Here is a 21,828-nt window from a genome sequence, read left to right on the forward strand (position 1 = left end):
TAGAATCACCATTTAACCCTGTATGTCTTTGGACTGTGTGAGGAAACCTGAGTACCCTGAGTAAACCTGCCCTCCCCCATCTAGAACCAAATAACTTCCTTTTATGAGTTTTTAATAGAAGTGTGTCTACTGACTATTTTGAAGGTGAAAAAAGATTTTAGAAAGATTGTGACTGTTTCTGCAAAATAATTATTTAAGTTCCAGAGTTACCTATAAACATTCATGATGAAATTCAAAACAATTTTGAACACTAGAACCTGTAGTTTATTCATCTGATGGGGCCATAATTTCAAGAATATGTTCCAGAAGCAAATCAGAAATTCTGCAAAAAGTTTTGGTGTAAACTTGTTGAGATGTTGATGTTACACAAGCAGAAACATGACTGATAAAAGTAAATATTTGGTTGATAGAATCCTTTGATTACTGATGTAAATTTAAATAAATGTGTTATAGGTTTTAACTATTGGTGCTGCCCAAGTGTGACTGGGTTTTGCAATGTATTAGAAACAGCTTTCCATCTAACAGCTGAATATATGTTTGAAACATGCTTAAAAAAAACCAACACAATTTCTTTTTAGCATGTATGTTTTCCCCTTCCCTTCGGATGTTATCATCCAGTGGATGTTATTAGAGGTAATAAAGTCCATTGAGTGGACTGATAACATCTGAAGAGGGTGGTTCCTTCCACATTCTAAACAAACAGAAGTAGGAAAATGGCATAATAAAAACACGATATCAGTTTTCTATGCAGCTAAACTTATTATGCACCAGCATTAGGATACACTGTATGCAATATTCATTGGTGATAAAAAAAATTTTTCAACAGATATCAAAGTAACACTGTGAAGAAAGTAACCAATGAAAATGCAGAAACACACTCAGCTGAGTCAATTGCCCCAGAGCATGCTGGGTTCTTTCCTTATGACAACCAGTATTAAACCAGTCATACGGATACTAAACATGGTTTATTAACTCCACATATTTCATACTGTTCGCCTTTATTTCAAAATAAGAGCCCAAACTTATTCAAGGTAATTTAATTTAGGTTAACAAACAAATCATCAACCAGCACTGAAAAGGCAAAATTAACAAATTTTTTACCTGCATAACCCAAAGGTCCCTGAATCCTTGTACAGTTATGATTCTGTCTGTCGCTCTATAAGCATTTATTTGAACCTCTTACCTATCTTTGTGTTTTACACACCATTAGTCAAAGTATTCATATAGCCAGAGTGTCAGTTATTCCCCCAAACAATATACATGAAACTACATGTCAATGGTTTTGGAAAGGGACAATATTAATTCAATGTGTCTGTAATAAAGCATCTTGTGTTGGCCCCATACATCAATTCAGCCCCTGTGAAACATGGGTTGGAGGAGAATTACTGTGCTTCTCTCTGTTGGACTGACACTTTGGGTGCTGGGTCAGCTTCAAGCACCCCATTAGCTGGAAACCATTCTCCACCTCTTCTTTGTCCTGTTGGTCCTCTCCCCATCTTGGTCAGATTTGTGTGTGTAGACGCATGTCATGAACTTTTCTTTGTAAGACTAAGTAAATGCATTACCTTCTGCTACTAAGTGTGGTATTGATCACACCTATTATGGATTTTTATCCCATTTCATGATAATGAAAATAATGGAAGTGCCCTGTGTGCAACAGAATTGGTTTAATGCAGAACACGTCACTGAAAGATGGAGAATGGCTGCTGGGGAAATCTCAAAAACCTACAAATAGCAACGAAATGAGGAAAAGAGTTTTTTTTTTTTAAAGAAATGTTATGAAACTTTTATGTTAGAAAATGCAAAGTAATTCTAGTGTTTTAATCCGGTCGTTAAGCGATGACGTGACGAATCCTACTTCCGGGCCTAAAGTAGTAGTAATAATAATAATAATAATAATACATTTTATTTAAAAATAGCGCCTTTCAAAGCACCCAAGGACACTGTACAACAGGTAGTCTGCGTTTAATATGGCTTTTGTGTTGTTAACATGTTTAATGTTATGTATTTTCTTCTATTTAATCTCAAAAAGCTCCTAAAACAGTCAGTGATCACTGTTAACCTCCCTCGGCTTTTATTACCGCTAATCATTTATTTAAGCTCAGTTTTTAAAACCTTAGCATGTAACTACAGCCCAGCCCATGCAGCAGTATATGAATGACTAACCTCATATTGTGGATGGATTATCTCAGTTCTCCTGGCTGAAGTTTGGTCCTTTTACAGCATCCTGCCATGCGATTACATTTGTTCCTGACCACCGACAACACTCACGTTAACTTTTATCGAGTGGAAAAAAAGTTAGCTTGTTTATATTATGCTAACATAGCTGTGTCACTAGCGGTCACGTAGCACATCATTATATACCAGCTAGCCAAACTTCAGTAACCCTACAAACGTCACTGCTGTTTAGTTTTCTGTCTTCATTTATGTTGGAAGTGATAACAGAGCTGTATGTTTTAATTTGTTTCCAAAACCCCGCAGTCAGGACATGCTATATTGTATTTAGATAGAAGCTAGCAAGCTAACTTCCTGCTAACTTCTAACGCCGTTAAATGTCATAAATTCCATTTTCATGGATGCCTGGATGTTAAACTCAACTGTTACACCTGGTAGAGCAGAACGCTGATCATTTTATTAAAGATCAAAGAGTTTAGACAGTTTTTCAACTCTCAGTAATGCCATAGTGATCGTTTGATATATGGACCTGCAGCGGAGTTTAGGCCCAGGCACGGCTAGTGACGTCAGACTTAACGACCGGATGATGACGATGATCGTGATTATTATGGTTTTAATCTTCAGCATTGTCTTCTTCTTCTGGACGCTCCTTTTAGGGGTCACCATACAGGATCATCTGCCTCCGTCTGACCTTCTTCCAATCATCCTCCTCTGTCACACCAGCACTTTGCATGTCCTTCTTCGCTACATCTTCTCTGAGGTCTTCCTCTTTTCCACCATCCCTCCTCTACACATGGCCAAACCATCTCAGCCTTTCCTCTCAAACTTTGTCTCCAAACTGCTTAATCAGAGCTGTCCCTCTGATGAACTCCTTTCTGATCTTGTGCATCTTGGTCACTCCCAATGAAAAGCTTAACATCTTCAGCTCTGTTACCTCCAGCTCCACTTCCTGTCTTCTTGTCACCATCATCATACATCACAGCAGGTCTCACTACCATCTTGTAAACCTTCAATTTGATGTTATCTTTCATATGCTATCTTTCACCCCTGCCACTCATCTCCACCCACTCCATCCTGCCTCCGTTCTCTTTTTTACCTCTCTTGTGCACTGTCCAAATTTTGGAAGGTTGACCTCAGATACTTAAACTCATCTGTGTTCACTGTCACTGCTCCTTGCAGTGTTACACCTGTGTCCCTCTCATTCAAACACGTTTTGTTTTGCTTCTACTGACTTTCATTCCTCTTCTCTCCAGAGCATACCTCCACCTCTCTGGGCGCTCTTCTTCTCCTTTCCTCTTCCTTTGCCCTCAGCCAACAGTAGCGTAGATTCCACTTGCAACCCGTTAGCCAATGGCACTAACGTAGGCCCACATTTTTTTCCCCCCTGTTTATTATCTGCATGTTCTGTTTAGCAAAGATTGTATACCTTTTGCTTTTCCTGACACAACCCTACTCATTTATCCGGGCTTGGGACGAACAGGAGTACACTGCCTTGTGGCTTCTTCTTCTTTCTTTTTTTTTAGCACATCTTTGTAATATATTTCTGTGCTTTTTCTTCTTTCTTTGTTCTGTCGATGGTGTTATCTGGTTAAATAAATGTCAAAATAATGGGAAAAAGGAAAAATATGTCTGTGAAGGTTCTCATTCATCCAGGTCATAGTCTAAGGAGCTTGGACAGAAAAGTGTCTGGACTTCTTTAAGGTGCTTGAAGACTTTTCACCTCTCGTCCGAGAAGTTTCTTCAGTTCTAAGCTCCACTCTAAGGTGGAGTGTCCCCCCAAGAGGGACATGGACCCCCTATTGATCCTCTACCCAATCACGCAAGCCAAGGTGTGAAAAAGTAAAAAGGAAAGCATTTGGAAATATTGTTCATATTGTTCGGTTTGAAATTGCTGCTCAGAGCCTTTTGCAATTCATAGCACTTATCATTGTTGTTGTTGCTGAAGTTGTTTTTGGTGTATGTGTATATTTTTTCAGGGAAATGTTTTTAAAATATGTATTTGCTTTTTTATTCTACTTACTATGAAGAAGTTTCTGTTTATTGGTTTGCTTGTTTTTCAGGGGTTAAATAAATGTTGATCAAAAGAGACACTTACCTGGTTTTGCATATAACTTATAACTTAATAGTAAGAGGTTGGATTTAAATTTGTTGCTGATTTCACTATGTAATAAATTCTTCAAATTCTTTCAATAATTTTTTTTTCATATTATATTTTCACTAATGTTTACATTGTGTATCTGTATGTGTGTATTTGTGGCGCATGCTGCGTACAATAGTCAAATATTACACGGAACCTTTATCCCGCTAACCCGAGTTGCACCCAGAGGAGTGTTTCGTTGACGGACTGTCAGATGACATAATGGTAAACACAGTAAGGTGAGTCAAGAATTATGTGATATAGCTTGTGCAGGGCACCAGTTCCTCCATCTGAAAACACCAGTAAAGCACTAGCGCCATGCGATGGTGCACATTTGAAAAAGTGAGCCGTTTTATCTCGTTTTTAAATGACATTGATCAAGGATGGAGAGAGGCTAGCGTTAGCTGGGAGCTAACTAGCCCCGGCTCACATCACTTTAGCTGGGGATGAGCACGGGCCTTTTTCAGTCAGCTTTAGGAGTGTTCCATCGACTTTCTGCATACATTTATTTCGAAAGAATTTAGACGATGAACTAGACGCGTTAGGGGAGCTGACATGGGCAGCAAATTCATGTAAGTGTCGGAATGTCTAACTGTGGCTTCACCTTTGTCAGTGTTTCCAGCTGAGTGATGCTGACTGTGTGTTTGTGAACTGAAGTGCACAGGGCTGAGGCTGATAGTTTTTCATCTGTACCTGCTATCCCAGTTAAATGTCAGCATAATTATTGTCGAAAGCTGCTTAAAACGAGGAGCTAATATCCTTATAGATGTGATGCATTCAAGCATCTATGAAATGCTTTGCGTTTTTTTTTAAATTAAAAAGTTAAATATGCTGGTGTGTTCAAGTCCGTTGGTCTAAAATATGGATATGGGAGTTCTATATAAAATAATTTAGAACTCGTATATGAAATCTTGAGAGGAAGGATTGACACTCAGCAATAAAGCAGTCATTCACACAGTACTCATGTTTTTGTGTAATTGGATCCCTAGGTTGGTTCTACAGTTGTGAATGTTTAAATCTGCAGCCTCAATCGAAATAAAAGCTCAGTATAACATTAAAGATGTGACAAAAGTGAGCCCAGGGGAACCTGATGTGCACCTCATCTCTGGCAGATATGAAAATGTAACCGCTTGCCAGTTTAAAAAAGTACGATTTTCATTTTTGTTTCTGTGCAAACGGCTTTGCACACTCATGGCTGTTTCTCCGTCAGGTTCATGATGTTTTCATCTGGAAACGATCCAGCTGTCTTAAAGGAGGTGCCACAGAGAGTGCTTTTTCCACACTCTGCAGTGTAACATATCCCAAACCGCCTCAGCTGGGTTGAGGTCAGGTGATTGTTGATGTGAGGCCATGTGCTGCAGCACTCCATCAGTTTGTATCTCGGTGAGACAACTCTTACAGAGCCTGGAGGTGTGTTTTTTAGATTTTTATCCTCCCGTAAAGCAGATGGTGTTCCCCCAACTGAACTCGAACCTGAAGGGATGTTGGGTCACTGAAGAATTATGTTACTCTGCTGATTAGAATTCATCATACATCTCCAACAGTGTCACTACCAAAGTCCGTCCACCATTAAAGAAAGGTTGGTTTTTACTTTTTGCTTTCTTGGCATTGTACTAAGCTGATTGTAGGGCTATGTCAGCATGTGTGAGTCAACAGGAGTTCAGTGGGAAGCTCGATGAGTAATCAACCTTGATGACGATGCAGTATTAGCTCACAGCTATATCTGCAAGCAGATGATGTCATGGTAAATATGTTCATAAGAGATGATACATAGTGTTGCCAATTAAATGGATTACAAGGTGGTCAGTGCTCGCTAGATGTACACAGCAGTGAATTCTTGGTGCAATCCAACTTCGATCATTAAATTCTATCTATCCATTTTTTGTTGTTGTTGTTTTTTTTTTTTATAGCTTTTTTTCTTTCAAAAACACAACCTAAACAGATTGTCATAGCATTTGCTATGGGTAGTTCTTTATTTACTGTGCTTGGGTTTGCTTGAATCAACTGGGTGTTGTGTTTGTGGCGTTTCAAACGTTGCAGAGAGCCCTCTGATGGACAAAATAGGCAAAGCCAACACTTATAGGATGGAGGAAGGATGTTTCTCCCATTTCTTTTTAAATTGTTACTTATTTGCAGTTATAAATGCCAACACTGATAAATCAGCAAATAGCTAATATTGCCCCACCAATAAATCAGTGAGACTCATATTTCGAGCTTCTCTGATTAGATTTTTGACCACCTTTTTCTTCCAGTGAAATTGTTCACTGAAAGTTGGTTAACTGTGTTCACTTTGCCACCCATAGTCTTAAAATTATGATGATTTCAAATGTGTTGGAGAATTGGTTTAGAGCGACTACACGTTTTATTACAAATATGAATGTTTGATCCCAGTGTGTTTATCACTGCATCGCAAGGAATATTAATGGTGATTTTGACATTACCTCACCTAAAGGCAAAATGTCATCAACTTATTAATGTAGTTTTTTAAAGCATTTTCTCTTTCTTGTGAGAAAACTTTTAAGTCAGATTAGATAGTTAATAATAATTTTTAAAAGTAATCAAGAAAATCCAGGGCTCAGCCATTTCTGTGCAATGTAGTGTTTACCAGCAGCAAATGTTCTAGGACTTTGTGATAGTCGACTGTATAGTCTCGCTTACATGTGCTACATATAATAAATCTTACGTAAAAATGCAAAGCTAAGAAAATCCCTGACATTTTCCCTCCCATGATAATGTTCTGGGTTTTTTTTATTTTCAACAAATTATCACCGGCAAATTGCTCCATGAAAATGAGTTTCAATGATGCAATGGCCATTAAATAATTCATAAGTGGACAAAAGTAAAAGAGGCTGAGCTGTGGAGGAGGGGAAAATCAATGAGAGTGAGAGAGCACAAACGAGAAAGAAAGAAGTGTGTATATATGGAGAGAGAGGGAGCGAGAGACAGAGGAGTGGAGACAATCAGAAGAGACAAGCAGTCAAGCAGATGGATGGGAACCCCACCCAGGTCTGTTTCCTCTCTGTCCGCTCAGTCCAGAGATAATCTGCTGAGGAGGAAGTCAAGTATTATTCCAGTACGAGGAATGATGATTGTTTCTGTTTGCTGAGACGGAATCTGAAGTTGGGTTTTTTTTTTTTGGCCTAAGTGTGATGAAGATCCTGTAGGTGGGTAGGTGGTTTGATGTTTAAACTGTAACTAGATGCTTTATTACCCTCTTTCATAATTTTAGTCTTGACAGAGACTCTATTTAAATTTCACAAAAGCACCTGGAATGAGCAGCAAGTTTTCTTACTGTCAGCTGTCTTTCCAGTCTTCGTGCTTATTTTGCATACTTCCTCTTTTACAAGTTCCTCTTTCTTTCTTCCCTTCTGTTACAGTCAAGCCACAAACACCATCCAGCTGATGCCCCAGCCGTCACCCGATTGGCCGGAAGAGTGTAAATCAGCTGATGTATGATTTTGACTCTAGTCCCTCAGCAATTGAGACAAAGGAGAAGGACTTTGCTGCTTTTTGCGCCCAAATGTGAGTGTATCTGGCTGCGTAAGGTAGTTTGCCACCCAGATTGGATTGGAAAGTCCCAGCTCCTGCCAGTCCTGGCATGAAACCGCAGTAGCTCCCCGGAGAATATACTGACTCACCTAGCAGAGCTAGTGGAGCATCATTAAAAAATAGAAGACTGTAGCCTGGATGAGGGTACTGTCTTCATGCAGAGGGCAGATCGCAGCTTAAGGCAGCAGTTTTTGAAGTTTGTGAACTGCGTGGGATTTGTTTTGTTACTAGCTTGTCAGCATACCTAAAACACCTGCGTTTGTCCAACTGACAGCTGATTTTTGTTTATTGGCCATGCAGATTCTGCTAACAGGGATTTTAAACCCTTTTTGGATAGCTGTCTAGTTGTAAGATTTCCAGCTCAGGGAAAGCCTGTCCTGGTACAGACATGGAGGGTCTTGAGCAGCTGGACATGGTGGGTGATATCAGCCCAGCTTTGGAGGCCACAGAGGATTTCATCCACTGCATGGATAGGATACAAGGCCAAGGTACAAGCCAGGCTCAAACAGGGAACCTTCAGCCTGCCAGACAGTCGAAGCAGCTGCAGGAGGTATCTAATGCAGCGCTGGGCAAGCTGAGCTCCAGTGGCGTGTGGAACCTGCTAGCTGGAGAGCAGCCGGAGGTGGGGCCTCTAGGCCTAGCTTGGGCCGATAACGTCAGTGTTTTGGGGCTAGGAGTGGGTTTGAGGCACGGCAAGAGAAGCCGAGCGCGTTCCACCAATGACTTGGCTGCCCATACCAACGAGTGTACCAACAACACCACCAACTCCTCATCTAACTCTGCGTTTAAGAAGGGACACAGCCGGTCCAGGTCAGATGTCCACTACCGTCCGTCTGCCTGCACCGACAATGGTCTGCCCACAGTGGACTGCAACACCCTGAAGAACATGATCCTCAACCACCAGCAGGAGGGTGAGTTCATGTTCACACTGTGGATAATATAATATATATGCTAATGTGAACAGCTTAGTCCAGCTCCATGGCAGAGCTGAAAAGGTGAGTCACTGCTCATAAGTTAATTGACAGAATGGATTTTGAACAGCAATTTAAAAAAATATTTGCTACATATTACATAAAATAATAATAATGGATTGGATTTTATATAGCGCTTTACAATGCCACTATTCATTCACTCTCACATTCACACACTGGTGGAGGCAGCTACAGTTGTAGCCACAGCTGCCCTGGGGCAGACTGACAGAAGCGAGGCTGCCATAACGCGCCATCGACCTCTCTGGCCATCACCAGTAGGGTAAAGTGTGTTGCCCAAGAACACAACGACCAGGACAGAGAGCCCGGGGAAAGAATCCAGGAAAAGGTCACCAACATGTAGCCACACATCTGAAAGCATATTGATTTGCTCTCCTGATATTTAGATTGTAGTATTGATATTTTAACCTTTGCCTTATGTAAAAATATGTAGCAAATATTTTTGTTAATATTTGCAAAAATATTTGCAAAGTTTACTTGTTAATATTATAACAAGTAAACTTTTTAAATGTGTCTTTCACGTGCAAATGAAGTTTATTCATAATCTGGTACATGTTGATATGCATGATCTGATATCATGATTGTTCAGGGGTTGGTGCTTTCTTTAACTATGTGGTGGATTAGTGGAAAAGTTCCAGGTGAACCCAAACTTTAAACTGTAGTTCTACAGTTCAGTGTGACGTACTTGTACATGAAGTGTTGGAGCCAACAGGTATATGCTTTCCTATTAAATCACCAGTAGTTTTTACATCACCAACCAATGTAAGATTTATGCCACAGCTGACCTAAAATAACTAAAATATAATATAAAATATAATTAGTGTTATCCATCCATGAATTTTTAAACGTACTGTTTAAAAAAAAAATTAGAAAAAAGTAGTAAAATACATTTTTATTTTTGGATTAAGATGCCAAATTACAGTTATTTACTAGCATTCCTAAACAGAAATTCCACTGTGATGGTTCAATAATTTTTAGTTTTAAACAACTTTTTTGACAGATTTCTAAATACATGTTTTCTTGTTTTTATGAAACCTAATAAATTTGATACGCAAAGTTATTTATTTCGCTTCATGTGTTACCAAGGTCACAGATTTTCAAAAGCATTTTTCCTATGGTGGATATAACTTAACCATGTCTTTAGAATCAAGAATACGTTTTGACACAGACTTGAGACTTGAGACTGTATTCATCAAGAGTAAACATGGACACAGGTTGGAAGAGCATTACGAGTTGTGCAGAATAACAAGGACATTCTTTCTGGAAAGACTATAGTTCAGATTTCTAAATGTACATTTTACTGATTTTCAGCAGCATAAATAAATAGATCCGCCTTTACTGTGTTGAGGAGATCATCTGAAAAGTCATACCATCACTTACATCCAGAAATTAACTTCATGCTATTGAGTCAAGCTGACGTAAGTGAGGAGATGTGTAGCTGCAAGTGAAAACGTTACAAACACTCTTGCCTAATACAGTGTTGACCCTTTGCATGCCTCGCCCTGCTGAGGAGTAGCTTCTAAACCACCTCGTGTCAGAGAGGTTAGCAGAAATGATAAAGTTGTGAGTTGAAACTGTCGCAGGTACCTGAAAACCCAGCTTTCGTTATTTATCTGTGCTCGTGCCACTCGCCATGAAACTCGAGCTGTCAGATTCTCTGACCCAGACGTCTGCCCATAATTGTTACGAGGTAATCAATATTATTCACTTCAGTCAGTGGTTACACCGTTTTTCTCATCTGTGTGTGTTTTCTAATTTGAGTTAACTGACCCTTTAATCAGATTGAATTTGCCTAATTGGGCGTTTGTGGCATGGAGAGTTGCTTTGACTCATTGAAGATGATGTCATGGCCTCTGGTGACCAACTCATTGAACCTGCCAGAAATATGCACACCTCCTCCTCCTCTGCTCCTATCGACCGTCCATTCACTGAAAAGCTTTCTCAGCCTTTGAGAGGCTTTGGGAGGACAGAAGTCCTGCACTATTTGTGCTGCGGATCGGGGCGTGTGCTGTACTTAGGCTGAAGCATCCTCAGAGAAAGCAATAATGACAGAAGATGATGATAACTTGAAATGACACAGCTGTGCTATGACAGTCCTTACTCAGGCAGAGAGCCCAACACACACACACACACACACACACACACACACACACACACACACACACACACAGCATTTGTTTGTGTGTTTTGGCTATCTAAAGGACTAAGGAGATCCTAAGGGATCCTGAGGGATAATAGCCTGTAATCCTGTCAGCAAATGGACTCAAATGAGGCAAGAGAAGAGGCAACCCAATTACCCAGGCCCTGATACTGGCAGGATTATTTAGTATTAGCATATGTGTGAAAAGACATCAGGCTATTTAGTTTGGCTCGATGTGTATTGAAAAGAGAGGAGGAGGAAAAGGACGGTAATAAGCACAAGGCACAGTGATTTAGCTCGCCTTGCTATGTGTCTTCATTCACATTAAAAAAGAAAAGTAGCCTGTTGGCTTTTCCATTAGTGACAGCTGGGGATGTTTAGGTGCTAAATGGATATGATTATCGCCTTTTTATGTACACAATATACATGCATATGTAACCACATAGGCTTTGCTTCTATTTAAGTTCTATTGTGTTTAACTAGAAAAGCTGCATTGATTAAAAAAAACAAAAACAAACAAACATTGGCAACAGGTGTATTTTTTATGCTGTATGCTTTTTAAAATAATAAACACATTCATACTAAGTCACCAATATTTAACAGAAATGCAGCAGTAATAGTAAAAAAAAACAACCACGCAAAAGAGCTTTAGAAATGGGTAAGACCTTGAGTTACCCCGGCCTGTACACCTAACATGTCAGGGGTACTTAAGGTTGCTTACGGTGCAGCACGCCTAGGCCGCTGGGAGTGTTTCTTCTTCACTCACCTCTTTTCACTAACTCTGTGTTAATACGTTGCTCTGCATTTAATCATTAGTTATTATTCATCCCTGGCTCTCTTGCACAGCATGTCTTTGTCCTGACTTTCTCCCCTCTTCCTATTAAAAGGGAGTTTTTCTTTCCCACTGTTGCCAATTGCTTGCTCATATGGGGTCTTCTAATTGTTGGGGTTTTCTCTCTAACAGGGTCTTAAACTTAGAATATAAGATACATATGTGAGGTGACTGTTGTTGTGATTTGGTGCTAAATAAATAAAACTGAACTTTCCCTGTTTATGGCAGCTTACTATGAGTGCACTTCTATATACACACACAAACAGTGGAGCTGACAGGACTCAAGCACTGAAACAACAGAGACTGTATTGTCTTAGGAGCCCCTTTTGGTTGTGTTAGTTTCTTTGGAAACGGATTCCTCCATGCTATGTTGACTCTCCCCCCCCTAGCAGCCTGTGCAGTGCTTCTGACGTGTGGCATTGTAAAAACAGATCAACATAGAACTGAGTTAAATAGACTGGCTGATTGTTGCTGATACCTGATCCAGCTTTTAGAGTCAACCCTGGACTGTTGTCCGTTATCTATTATTATGGATTGGTGCATCTCTAGTGGTAACTCATTGGCACAAACAAATGATTCACACTCAAATGTCTGCACAAAGTCATGGCAGACTTGTGACATGCTAGGTTTACCCTGCAGAGTTTGCAGCAGACCTCATTTTTGTTTTTGTTTTTTTAATCCTTTTTACTTTAAGGACTATTAGAGTACTGAGAAATTATGACAATCCCTACAGATTACAAGATTGGCCATTTGAGCCACAGCCTTTGGATTCCTACTTGTGTTTACTTTTAGTTGGGCCTTCTGCTGACTGTGTACATTCATGCTTTCTGTGTTTCAGTTCCTGTTATAAATGTCAATTAGTTTTGACACACGAGTGAAATTCTGCCCTTTCTCAATCTAGGGAGTTTGAACTTGAACGTCCAAGAAAAGCGTTAAATCCAGGTTAAAGGAAGAGGCTAACGATAGCTGAAGTGCTCTCCAGGCTTGTACTGGCTCAATGAGGATAAGCTCTATGATCTAGAAAATAGGTCAAGGGTATACCTTTGTACATTTGTAGGATAGGTCTTCACTTATAGCCGGAAACTTGGAAACAGCACGTAGTTTTAAGCAGGAGTTTGTACCTCGATGAACATAAAGGCAGTAGTGTTACTTAACAACAGAGTGAAATGTTAATTATGCTTGAAGGCTTGAATGTGTACGCTAGACTATTATTGTGTGTGATGTCAAAACCCACCAGGTAGAGATGAAGGCTAATTGAACAGAGCAGCTTTCCTCACCACAATGCCTAATTCTCATCTCGAGCCTCCCAAGCGTGAAGACTGCCAATCAGCCAGACCTGATTTCATTTGCATATTCATTTGTTCCCTTAGCAAAACAGGTTTGTTAACATGCAAAGTCAGAGACCTAGAGTGACACTGTCAGCTGCTGTTTTGATAAGATTGATGAGGCACTGGACTTGCCACCCTTAAGTTAACAGGGGCTCTAAGAGAATTAGCTTTTTTCAACCAAAATGCAGTATGCACCAATTAGACTGCTTGTGGCGGGGGTTAGCAATTAAATCAATTTGTCAGATTGATTTAGAAAACTTGTCTTTCACACTTTACCGAGTTAAAGTGTGTCAGGTCAAAAAGCATGAGTACATCAATGTTTAAATGGAGTTTTCAGCATGTTCCACTTGGAAAATAGTCAGTTTTAACGTGTGTAAGTAACCATTGTTGCAGGAGTGTAATTAATTTTGATGTGAAGCAGGTCCTGACCACATCTTAATGGCTAAGGACAAGAAGTACTTTCTATGCAAATGTAACCAAGGTAAATGGACTGGTTTTCATATAGCACTTTTGTATTCCACTTGAGCACTCAAAATACTTTATACAACATGACTTATTCACACAAGCACTTTTTCTACATTTATACTGCAATGAACGCATTGGGAGCAACTCGGAGTTCAGTATCTTGCCCAATCACACTTTGACACGCAGACTGGAGCACCCAGGGATTAAACCACGAACCTTCTAATTAGTGGATAACCTGCTTCAGTTCCTGAGGCACAGCCAGTATGGATTTTGTAATAATATATCAAATAATCACAGGTGCAGTATAAAATCATTGTTTTTTCAGTCCTCAATCTTTTCTGCCTCATTGAAAGTTCACCTCTTTGTCACCAGTTTCGGTATAGCAAGTGGTTCTTTCTGTTCCTCTTTTAGTGGAGGACAAGTGGGTGTAGGTTTAAAAAAACTAAATATATATGATTTTTTTTTCACCTTGATGTTGGCTTCTTTTAATGATGTGAAAGGATTGGGGTTTGTTTTTATAGTGTAGATGCCAGTTTGCAGCACTTTGCTTAAAGTCTAGTTTAGTTTTAACACTGGGTTATAAACAGGGCAAAGTCTGGACAAGAACGTTATTGTCACTACTGCGCTCCATATATCTGCTGTGAGACCCTACAATTGTGGTCAAGTGCATTTTCCAAGCAGATGTTGTGGTCACTGAAATCTGCCTTAATCTGAACCCTCCTTAATCAATGAGAAAGTTAACGATAGTCACAGGGCAAGACTGAAAGAGAAAAAAGAGAAAAGGAAAACAAGTGTGAAACCAACTTTCTGAGGAACAGACAGTGGATTATCTGAGAGAAAATGTGGGCTCCAGCCTTCAGATTAGGAAAGTGGGGCAGACTGCCCACTGGCCTCTTTAACAATACTGTTTCTTCCTGCCCTCGTTACAAGAAACGTTTCCAGAGGAGCACCCGTGGATAGCTATCTCTGACCAAAATACAAAAGCTCAGGTCTGAGCAGTCAGGCTATGATAAGCGACCTCCTTCAGGAAACTGACCGGCCCTGATTATATGTCCAGTGGTCAATTAGACTTGTAACAAATGTGGCAGGAAAAAGCTGCATAAGCAAGTCAAGGTAGGAGGTAGGTCATTGGCTTGGAATTAGGCTTGGAGTTTTCACGTCTCTTTAAGTGCTTTGAAGACTCCCGGGTCTTTTATCAGTATGAGTTCACACTATAGATGCTGTCCATAAAAGGAAAACACCACAAAGAATTGTCTTGATGCATTCTCAATCATCCAGGAAAGTAAATCTCCAAAAAGTTGATTCTGTTCATCTGGACGTAGCGTTTCACCATCCCCACTGACACAGCGGCAAGGGAGGCAGAAGAACGGCACATCAAGAAGGCCCTGAGTAAATGTGGTTATCCCAGCTGGACTTTTGACAAAGTTGGAAAGGCACCTAAAGAAAGCTCCAGCCGATCCAGGAGAGAACCGCTGCCCAAGCGAAAACCTGTAGTGATCCCATATGTGTCAGGAGTATCAGCAGCTGAGACACATTTTTTCTAAACACCGGGTCTCTGTGGCTTTTAAACCCCAAAACACGCTGCGCCAAAAACTGGTCCACCCCAAGGATCGGGTCCCCCGACACAAACAGAGTAATGTTGTGTACGCTGTTAAGTGGCAGGAGGATTGCCAGGATTTATACATCGGGGAAACCAAACAACCTCTGGCAAAGCGGATGGCACAACTAGGGATGGGTATTGATAAGATTTTAACGATTCGATTCCTTATCGATTCTCTTATCGATTCTTTTTTTTTTTTTTTTAAAAGGAGAACACTAAAGTCGATTAGCTTAGAACTGTGTTTTATATCTTCTCTTTGAACAAGATAGAAATTTAGGAGTAACATGGCCTTACAAACCCAACAGTGAGATCTTAAGAGAGCCACAGCCTACGGCTCTTCAATGGGGTGTCACAGGGTCCCCAGGAAAAAAAATGTATATGTAAAATAATAAAATAAATATTCTCCTGTAGCAATAACAAAGTTTAACATAAATTATTCTGTAGCAATTACACAAGAATATCCAGTAATGTCCTGCCTACAATTAAACACATTCACTTACCAAAGTGAAATCGGGGGCATCTGCTGTGGCAAATGGGTGCAAGCCTTTGACCACAAACTTAGACACTGCTCGGTGACATTCGTCTATCCTGGCCTGAAAGGAGACGCTACCGGTAGACTGCAGCGAGAACTGCCAGCATCTGAGCCAGCCAGACTCTGTCTCTCTCATCATGGTTATCCATATGCAACGCACAGTAATAGCAGGTTTTGTAATAAGGTAAATCGCGCTAACATAATATGCAATGCTAATTGATTAGTTACCTGCAGTATTAACGGGAGAGGACGTGGAAACGCTACCGCTGCTGCTGGGTTGAGCTTCGCTAGTCCGGAGCGGATCAAAAACACGACATTCGTTGAAAGCAATCGCGTGTTTTTTGAGCAAATGCTTTTGCATATTCGTAGTGTTTCCTCCCTTTGATGAAATCTCTACTTTGCAAGTATTGCACGTTGCCCTGTTGTCATCCTTTCTCATAAAGTGTAACCAAACTTTTGAGCGTTTGTGCCGCTCAGGCGCCGTGTTTCCTACTGGGTAAAAGACGCTACTCAACGTGATGACGTCATTCGGGGCGACTGGAATCGATAAGGGAATCGTTTTTAAAAGTGGCAAACGATTCCAAGGAATTGAAACAGTGGGAACCGGTTCTCAACAAGAACCGGTTTTCGATACCCATCCCTAGGCACAACACAGAAGAGCTACCTCGTCAGGCCAGGACTCTGCAGTCTATTTACACCTACAGGCCAGTGGACACTCTTTCAATGTGGAGGATGTAACATCCTGGACAGGGAGGAACGCTGGTTTGAGCGCGAAGTCAAGGAGGCCATTTACGTGAAAAGGGAAAGACCATCTCTGAATCGAGGAGGGGGCCTAAGGGGGTACATCTGTCACCATCTTACAATGCTGTGATTGCAGCCATTCCCCAACTCTCTGTGAATGGTACTCATGACCATTGATCAGTGGTCTTTGATCAGGGGGTTTTGGTCAGTGGTTGTTGATCAATGGTCATGAGAATTTGCATAATTAAGATTAAGGAACCGACCTCCCCTTCCATTGTTCCTTTAGTGGGCTGGTTTCAGTCATTGCAAATGTACTGTTTATAAGATTGAAACCTGCAGTCAGCTTAGACTGAAGAAGTCACTTGGATGAGTGATGAAATGTTTCTCCCACAAAACGCTACATCCAGATGAACAGAATCAACTTTTTAGAGAACCACAAAGAATCCACTTTCAGTATCTCTCCCAACCTTTAGTCTTTAAAGTGTGCATGTAGCTGACTTCATAGCAGTTACAGTGGACTCAATTGCCTCCTCTGGCGTCGATCCATATGTTCCCGCCACTCACTTTCTCAACAGCACGCCTCAACACACTATTTCTGTGATCACCTTGTCATGCTGTGTTAGAGATAGCATTGTTGAGCTCTGTTTTATTAATTAGTCCTAAACATGATCAAATGTCAGTGGTAAAAGATTATCAAATGGTATTGAAACACACATTACAGAATTTTTTTTGCAAAACTTTATTGTAGTTTAAGTAGCTTATTGCATGAGATGTTTCCCATGTAAATAATTTTCACTTGACTGGTTTTAACCAGTGTCGAATTGGGTAGTTAAAAAGTAACTAAGGAACATAAAGTGAACATAAAAGAAAATATTAGAAACTAAATTACTAATCTTGAAGTAGGGCATGAAAAATGTTAAGTTTTTATGTGCATGAAAGGCTAAACTTGAACCATGCAAACAATACTGCTGCCAACGCCCACAAAAGGAACTCTTGACAGCCAGATGTTAAGTATAGAGGTTGATGTTTACTTCTTAAAGTCACATGCCTCAGATGGTGAGGGGATTGTTAAAAACATACATTTTTGATCCCCATTTAAAACTTGGATGGTTATGGTTGTAAATTGCCAACGGAAAGGCCCTTGTTAAAACAACTGCTTGTTCTGAACATATATATTATTCATTTGTTTAATTTCTACCTTTTCCCCCTGCTCTTCTTCTGTGCCTGTCCAGCTGATAAAAGCAGCAGTAGCAGTGTGGTGAAGCAGTGTGAGATGGAGCAGCGTGAGGGGCCGCGAGGCCGCTGGACACCCTGCCATGTTGAGCTGACGCCTTGCGAGCTCCGCCTGTATGCTCTGGACAGCAGTGCCAACCGCCAGCTGGGCACTGCCTACTCACTGTCACACTGCCAGAGCGTCATCTCTCCAGCACCCTGCAGCCAGCCCGGCCAGATCACCCAGCCCGCAGACCAACGCACGATCCAGGCTGTCTTCTTCAACAGCACACGTCTTCAGCTGAGGACGGCCAGCCAATGGGAAGCCATGGAGTGGAGACGGCTGATTTGGGAGAAGGTGCAGGCAGCCAGACCCATGAGGCAGGAGAATCGTCAGCATAAAAGTGGAGTAGAAAATCATCATGTCGTGAAGTTTCCTGCACCCATGTCACCTTCGTCTTCGCCTTCTCCTTCTGGGCTCGACACCAGGCCTGATGGCGAAAGCGACACCCCGACTTCAGCAGAGGCATCGCTCTGTCTTCCACCTAATTCTGTTGTCCTGAGCAGACCCACCACCCTGCCTTTGTTCACGCAGTCGTGCCAGGACGTTCTCAGAGTCGGTCTACTGTACCAGCTGACGGATCAGAACAACTGGCGGGCTTTCACTTTTGTCCTCACCAGATCTGTTCTCCAGGCCTTCCCTACAGAAGGCCGTGGGTCTGTGTCCCAACCTGTTCTCCAGTACTCGCTGGCGTCCTGCATTGCTGTTCATCATGATCATGAGTTAGAGAAAGGAGAGCCATGGACGGGGAAAGGGGAATTTTTTCAGGCTGTTTTCCCAACAGAGGTACTCAAACTTCGTGCTGATGGTCACCTCAAGGCCCAGGAGTGGGTGGAGACCTTGCGGGAGGCAGTTAGAACACAGAGGCCTGCACAAGAAGGGACAGAACCAGGAGTAGGACCTCCTGGTCTCCAAGGGGTGCTATTGAGATCAAATCCATCCAGGGACAGGAGGCACAGGGACGCACAGAGAGCAAAGCGACAGTCGGTCACCACCAGTTTCCTCAGTATTCTCACCTGTCTGGCTGTGGAGAAGGGGCTCACTGCTCAGAGCTTCAGGTGTGCAGGTGAGTGGTTTTTACAAACACAGACAAGTTGAAGAAAATTACCATCCTGAAGGCTGAGTTTTCTGTGTCTTAAAAGTGGCTCTTTATTTTACCTGGTTAAATCACTGTGGCATCTTAGGCTAAACACATAACCTGATCTGGAGCAGGTTATGTGCAGAGTTATAGTGTTAAGTCATCTGCAAGTGCCACATTTTGACCATTTTTGTATTTACGGCATGTGTTTTAAGTATAAATTATTTTCTGGGGAACATATGAGCTAGCTCTTAAGCTGGATCATTAAATTTTTATTTCCTGTATCGTAATTAGAGGTGAAATCACCAAATTAATATACACTTTCCTGTGATGATGCAAAGCACAGGAAAGTGTATATTAATTTGGTGATTAATATACACTGTTAGTTAATCACAACTGTTAGTTGTGATTTTGTGATTTTCTTTATTTTTCATTTCTTGTTTAATTAGGCTTTTTGCACATTTTCCTCTTCAGTCCCAAAAACAATCTCTACAATTACAAGTAACTTTGCCTAATTGGCTCCCAAGACATTATTGTAGGTATACAGAAATATCTTCCCTTCACCCTTTCACCCCCATTGGCCTGCTTTCAGCCTTGTTCTTATTCACGGCCTGCTTGTTTAGTCTTCTCATCAACAAAGTGTGACTGATTATTGCAGTTCTCAGGAAACTCGACTGGACCCGGCTTTAATGTAAACAGAAGAGGCAAGAAAGGTACACGGTCAGCTGGGGCTCTTGAAGTTGAAAATGCATATGATGCCCACTGACCCAATATATGCTCATTAGAGAATAAAATGATATAATACAGGGACGTAAATAATTTTAAATGGCGCACTTATTACTGAATAAAATATGAACAGTGGGTCAGGTAGAAAAGGGCTTGTTGTTACGTTATTTGCAGGACAGTCATATAAAAAAGATCCATTAGGATGGCTCGAAAAACTTTTTGGTCTTGTTTTTGTTTTGTATAAATAGTTTAACACTGTTGCAGATGTATGTTAGCACTGTCTTCTAGGTATCTGTATGGATGCCTATAAATGCAGCTTATTATGCCAGCTGGTATTAGCTGATGGTTTCAAAACTACAAAATGCGATTTTTTTATTTTTTATTTTTTTTAAAGTGGCTTAAAACTCCATGTTCATCATGTAGGCTGTGAGCTGCAGATGTCCGGCTCAGATTTGCTTGTAGCTATCTGCTGTGACCTTCATATAGCTACATGTTCATCGTTCATTCTTATTTTTTCCCAAGCTGGTGTTCATAGTAGTTTATTTTCTTTAGCTGCACTGTAGATGATGTCTTCTGTGATGATTCTAACTCTTCTGTCAGGATCACCGGATGTTTTTCAGTATTTAGCAGGAATGATTTTTCATTTCCAGGTCTATCGCAGCCTTCTTCTCCTTTATTGTTATTTTGTTATCACTCTTCATACCAATTCATATAAATTGCATTTACTCACCCTAGGTGTAAAACATGGGCTCTCGCTCTCTCTCTTTCTTTCTGTCTCTTAGCAGGGCTTTGAATAATCACCGCTCACCTCCCTTTTTATTTGTAACAACTGGCTTATTAATGCAGAGCTGTTTGAAAAGCCAGCTGAAACAGGAACAAGGACAGAGGCCGTCTGGGGGCAACTGATGATAATTGGTAGGCTTAAAGCACCGGAGGAGAGGAAAAATGGATGAATGAATGAATGAATGAGAGGGAATAAAAGCAGCCTGGGGATGCTACAGTGGTCAGCCCTGATTGTAGTTGTTTGTTTGAAGGGTTTTTGGGTAGGACGGGACAGCTGGATACGTCCATTTTTCTATACAGAGCACACCTCTGCTCTCTCGATCCATTCACTTCCCTCCTGTCCTCCCTTTCTTTACTTTTCCGCTCACCAGTTCTTTCACACTCGTAGCCTTTCCCTCTTTTTGTCTCCCTTTTCTCCTGCTGTCACCGCCTCATTTATTTGACTGTATCCCTTCTTGGTCTCCTACAGTGTTAGAAGCCCTGAAGTCTTTTACAACCATTGAATTCAAGGCCTTGTTATAGAGGTCTTATGTCTTCTCACAGGTTTTTAGCTTTCATTTTCAAGATTTTCTTTTGTGGAAATTGGTCTTAAAATTTCCCTCCCTTCCCTTAAAGTGGGAATCCTGATTTCTATGGATGTAAATGTTTTCAGTCTTCACTTCTTCTTCGTCTTCTTCCCTATACAGTCAACTATCGAAGTAGGTTTTGGGATGTTATACAGGTTTCAGTTTGACATTTTCTCTGTTAATACCATACCACCTTTATTTATAAGGCACTTTAAAATAAACCAGGGTTCACGCTAGAGCAGGGCAATATGACCAAAAGTATTTATCACGATATACATTTGAAAATTTGCGATAACGATATAATTGACACGAGACAAAACACTTTACAACTCCACAACTTTATTAGTGCAAAAAAAAAAAAAAAATCAATGTATTTTTACTTAAACAAGCAGCTGTTTTTTGCATTAAAGTTCTATAAAAATTTAACAGTGCAAATGCAAATTCCTTGCTGACAGTTTAACTAAAAGGCATTTCCAGTGGAAATTGGCCGACATATCCTCAGCATAACCATGTAGAATATCCACAAAACTTAAAAAGAGGTTATACACACACACAATACGGTAATATTATGTTGAAGCGCCGTACGTATCACTCCACGAGGCTCCGCCTACGATAGCTGTAATGCTCCGACAATCCATCAAGAGGTGTGGCTTCGTAGCTTAGCAAAGTCGTACTGAAACATTTGACAGATTTTCGAGTGCCGTGCACATAAAATCGTTTCGAGGTCAGTAAACACAACCATAATTCATACATAAGGCACACGGGATTATAAGGGGCACTGTTGATTTTCAGAAAAATCAAAGGATTGATTTTAAGTGTGCCGTATTTTCCAAACAACACGGTAATAACGACGCTAGCATGCTCTACCAAAAATGTGCTTTGTTGTGTATCTGAGGGACGAAAGCTAAACCAGT

The 21,828-nt window shown here is 40.8% G+C and overlaps 1 protein-coding gene across 3 annotated transcripts in view; it reads left to right on the plus strand.

Annotated features, from left to right (window-relative positions):
* Positions 1-4,502: 4,502 nt before the first annotated feature.
* Positions 4,503-21,828, plus strand: part of plekhm3 (pleckstrin homology domain containing M3) — a 50,590-nt gene continuing 33,264 nt past the window's right edge. Inside the window, exons 1-5 of one of the 3 annotated variants that reach the window (XM_085384411.1) lie at positions 4,506-4,551; positions 5,523-5,891; positions 7,349-7,480; positions 7,690-8,772; positions 17,721-18,827. In XM_085384411.1, coding sequence (XP_085240537.1) covers positions 8,250-8,772; positions 17,721-18,827 — 1,630 coding nt within the window. In that variant the 5' untranslated portion in view covers positions 4,506-4,551; positions 5,523-5,891; positions 7,349-7,480; positions 7,690-8,249. Of the gene's footprint in view, positions 4,552-5,522; positions 5,892-7,348; positions 7,481-7,689; positions 8,773-17,720; positions 18,828-21,828 lie in introns of all 3 variants that reach the window. The other 2 variants (XM_085384409.1, XM_085384410.1) reach the window with 2 other exon arrangements.

This window comes from Rhamphochromis longiceps, linkage group LG16, assembly GCF_057381845.1.
Source record: "Rhamphochromis longiceps isolate RC_006_pf linkage group LG16, R_longiceps_female_GT1.1, whole genome shotgun sequence".
Taxonomy (NCBI): Eukaryota; Metazoa; Chordata; class Actinopteri; order Cichliformes; family Cichlidae; genus Rhamphochromis; species Rhamphochromis longiceps.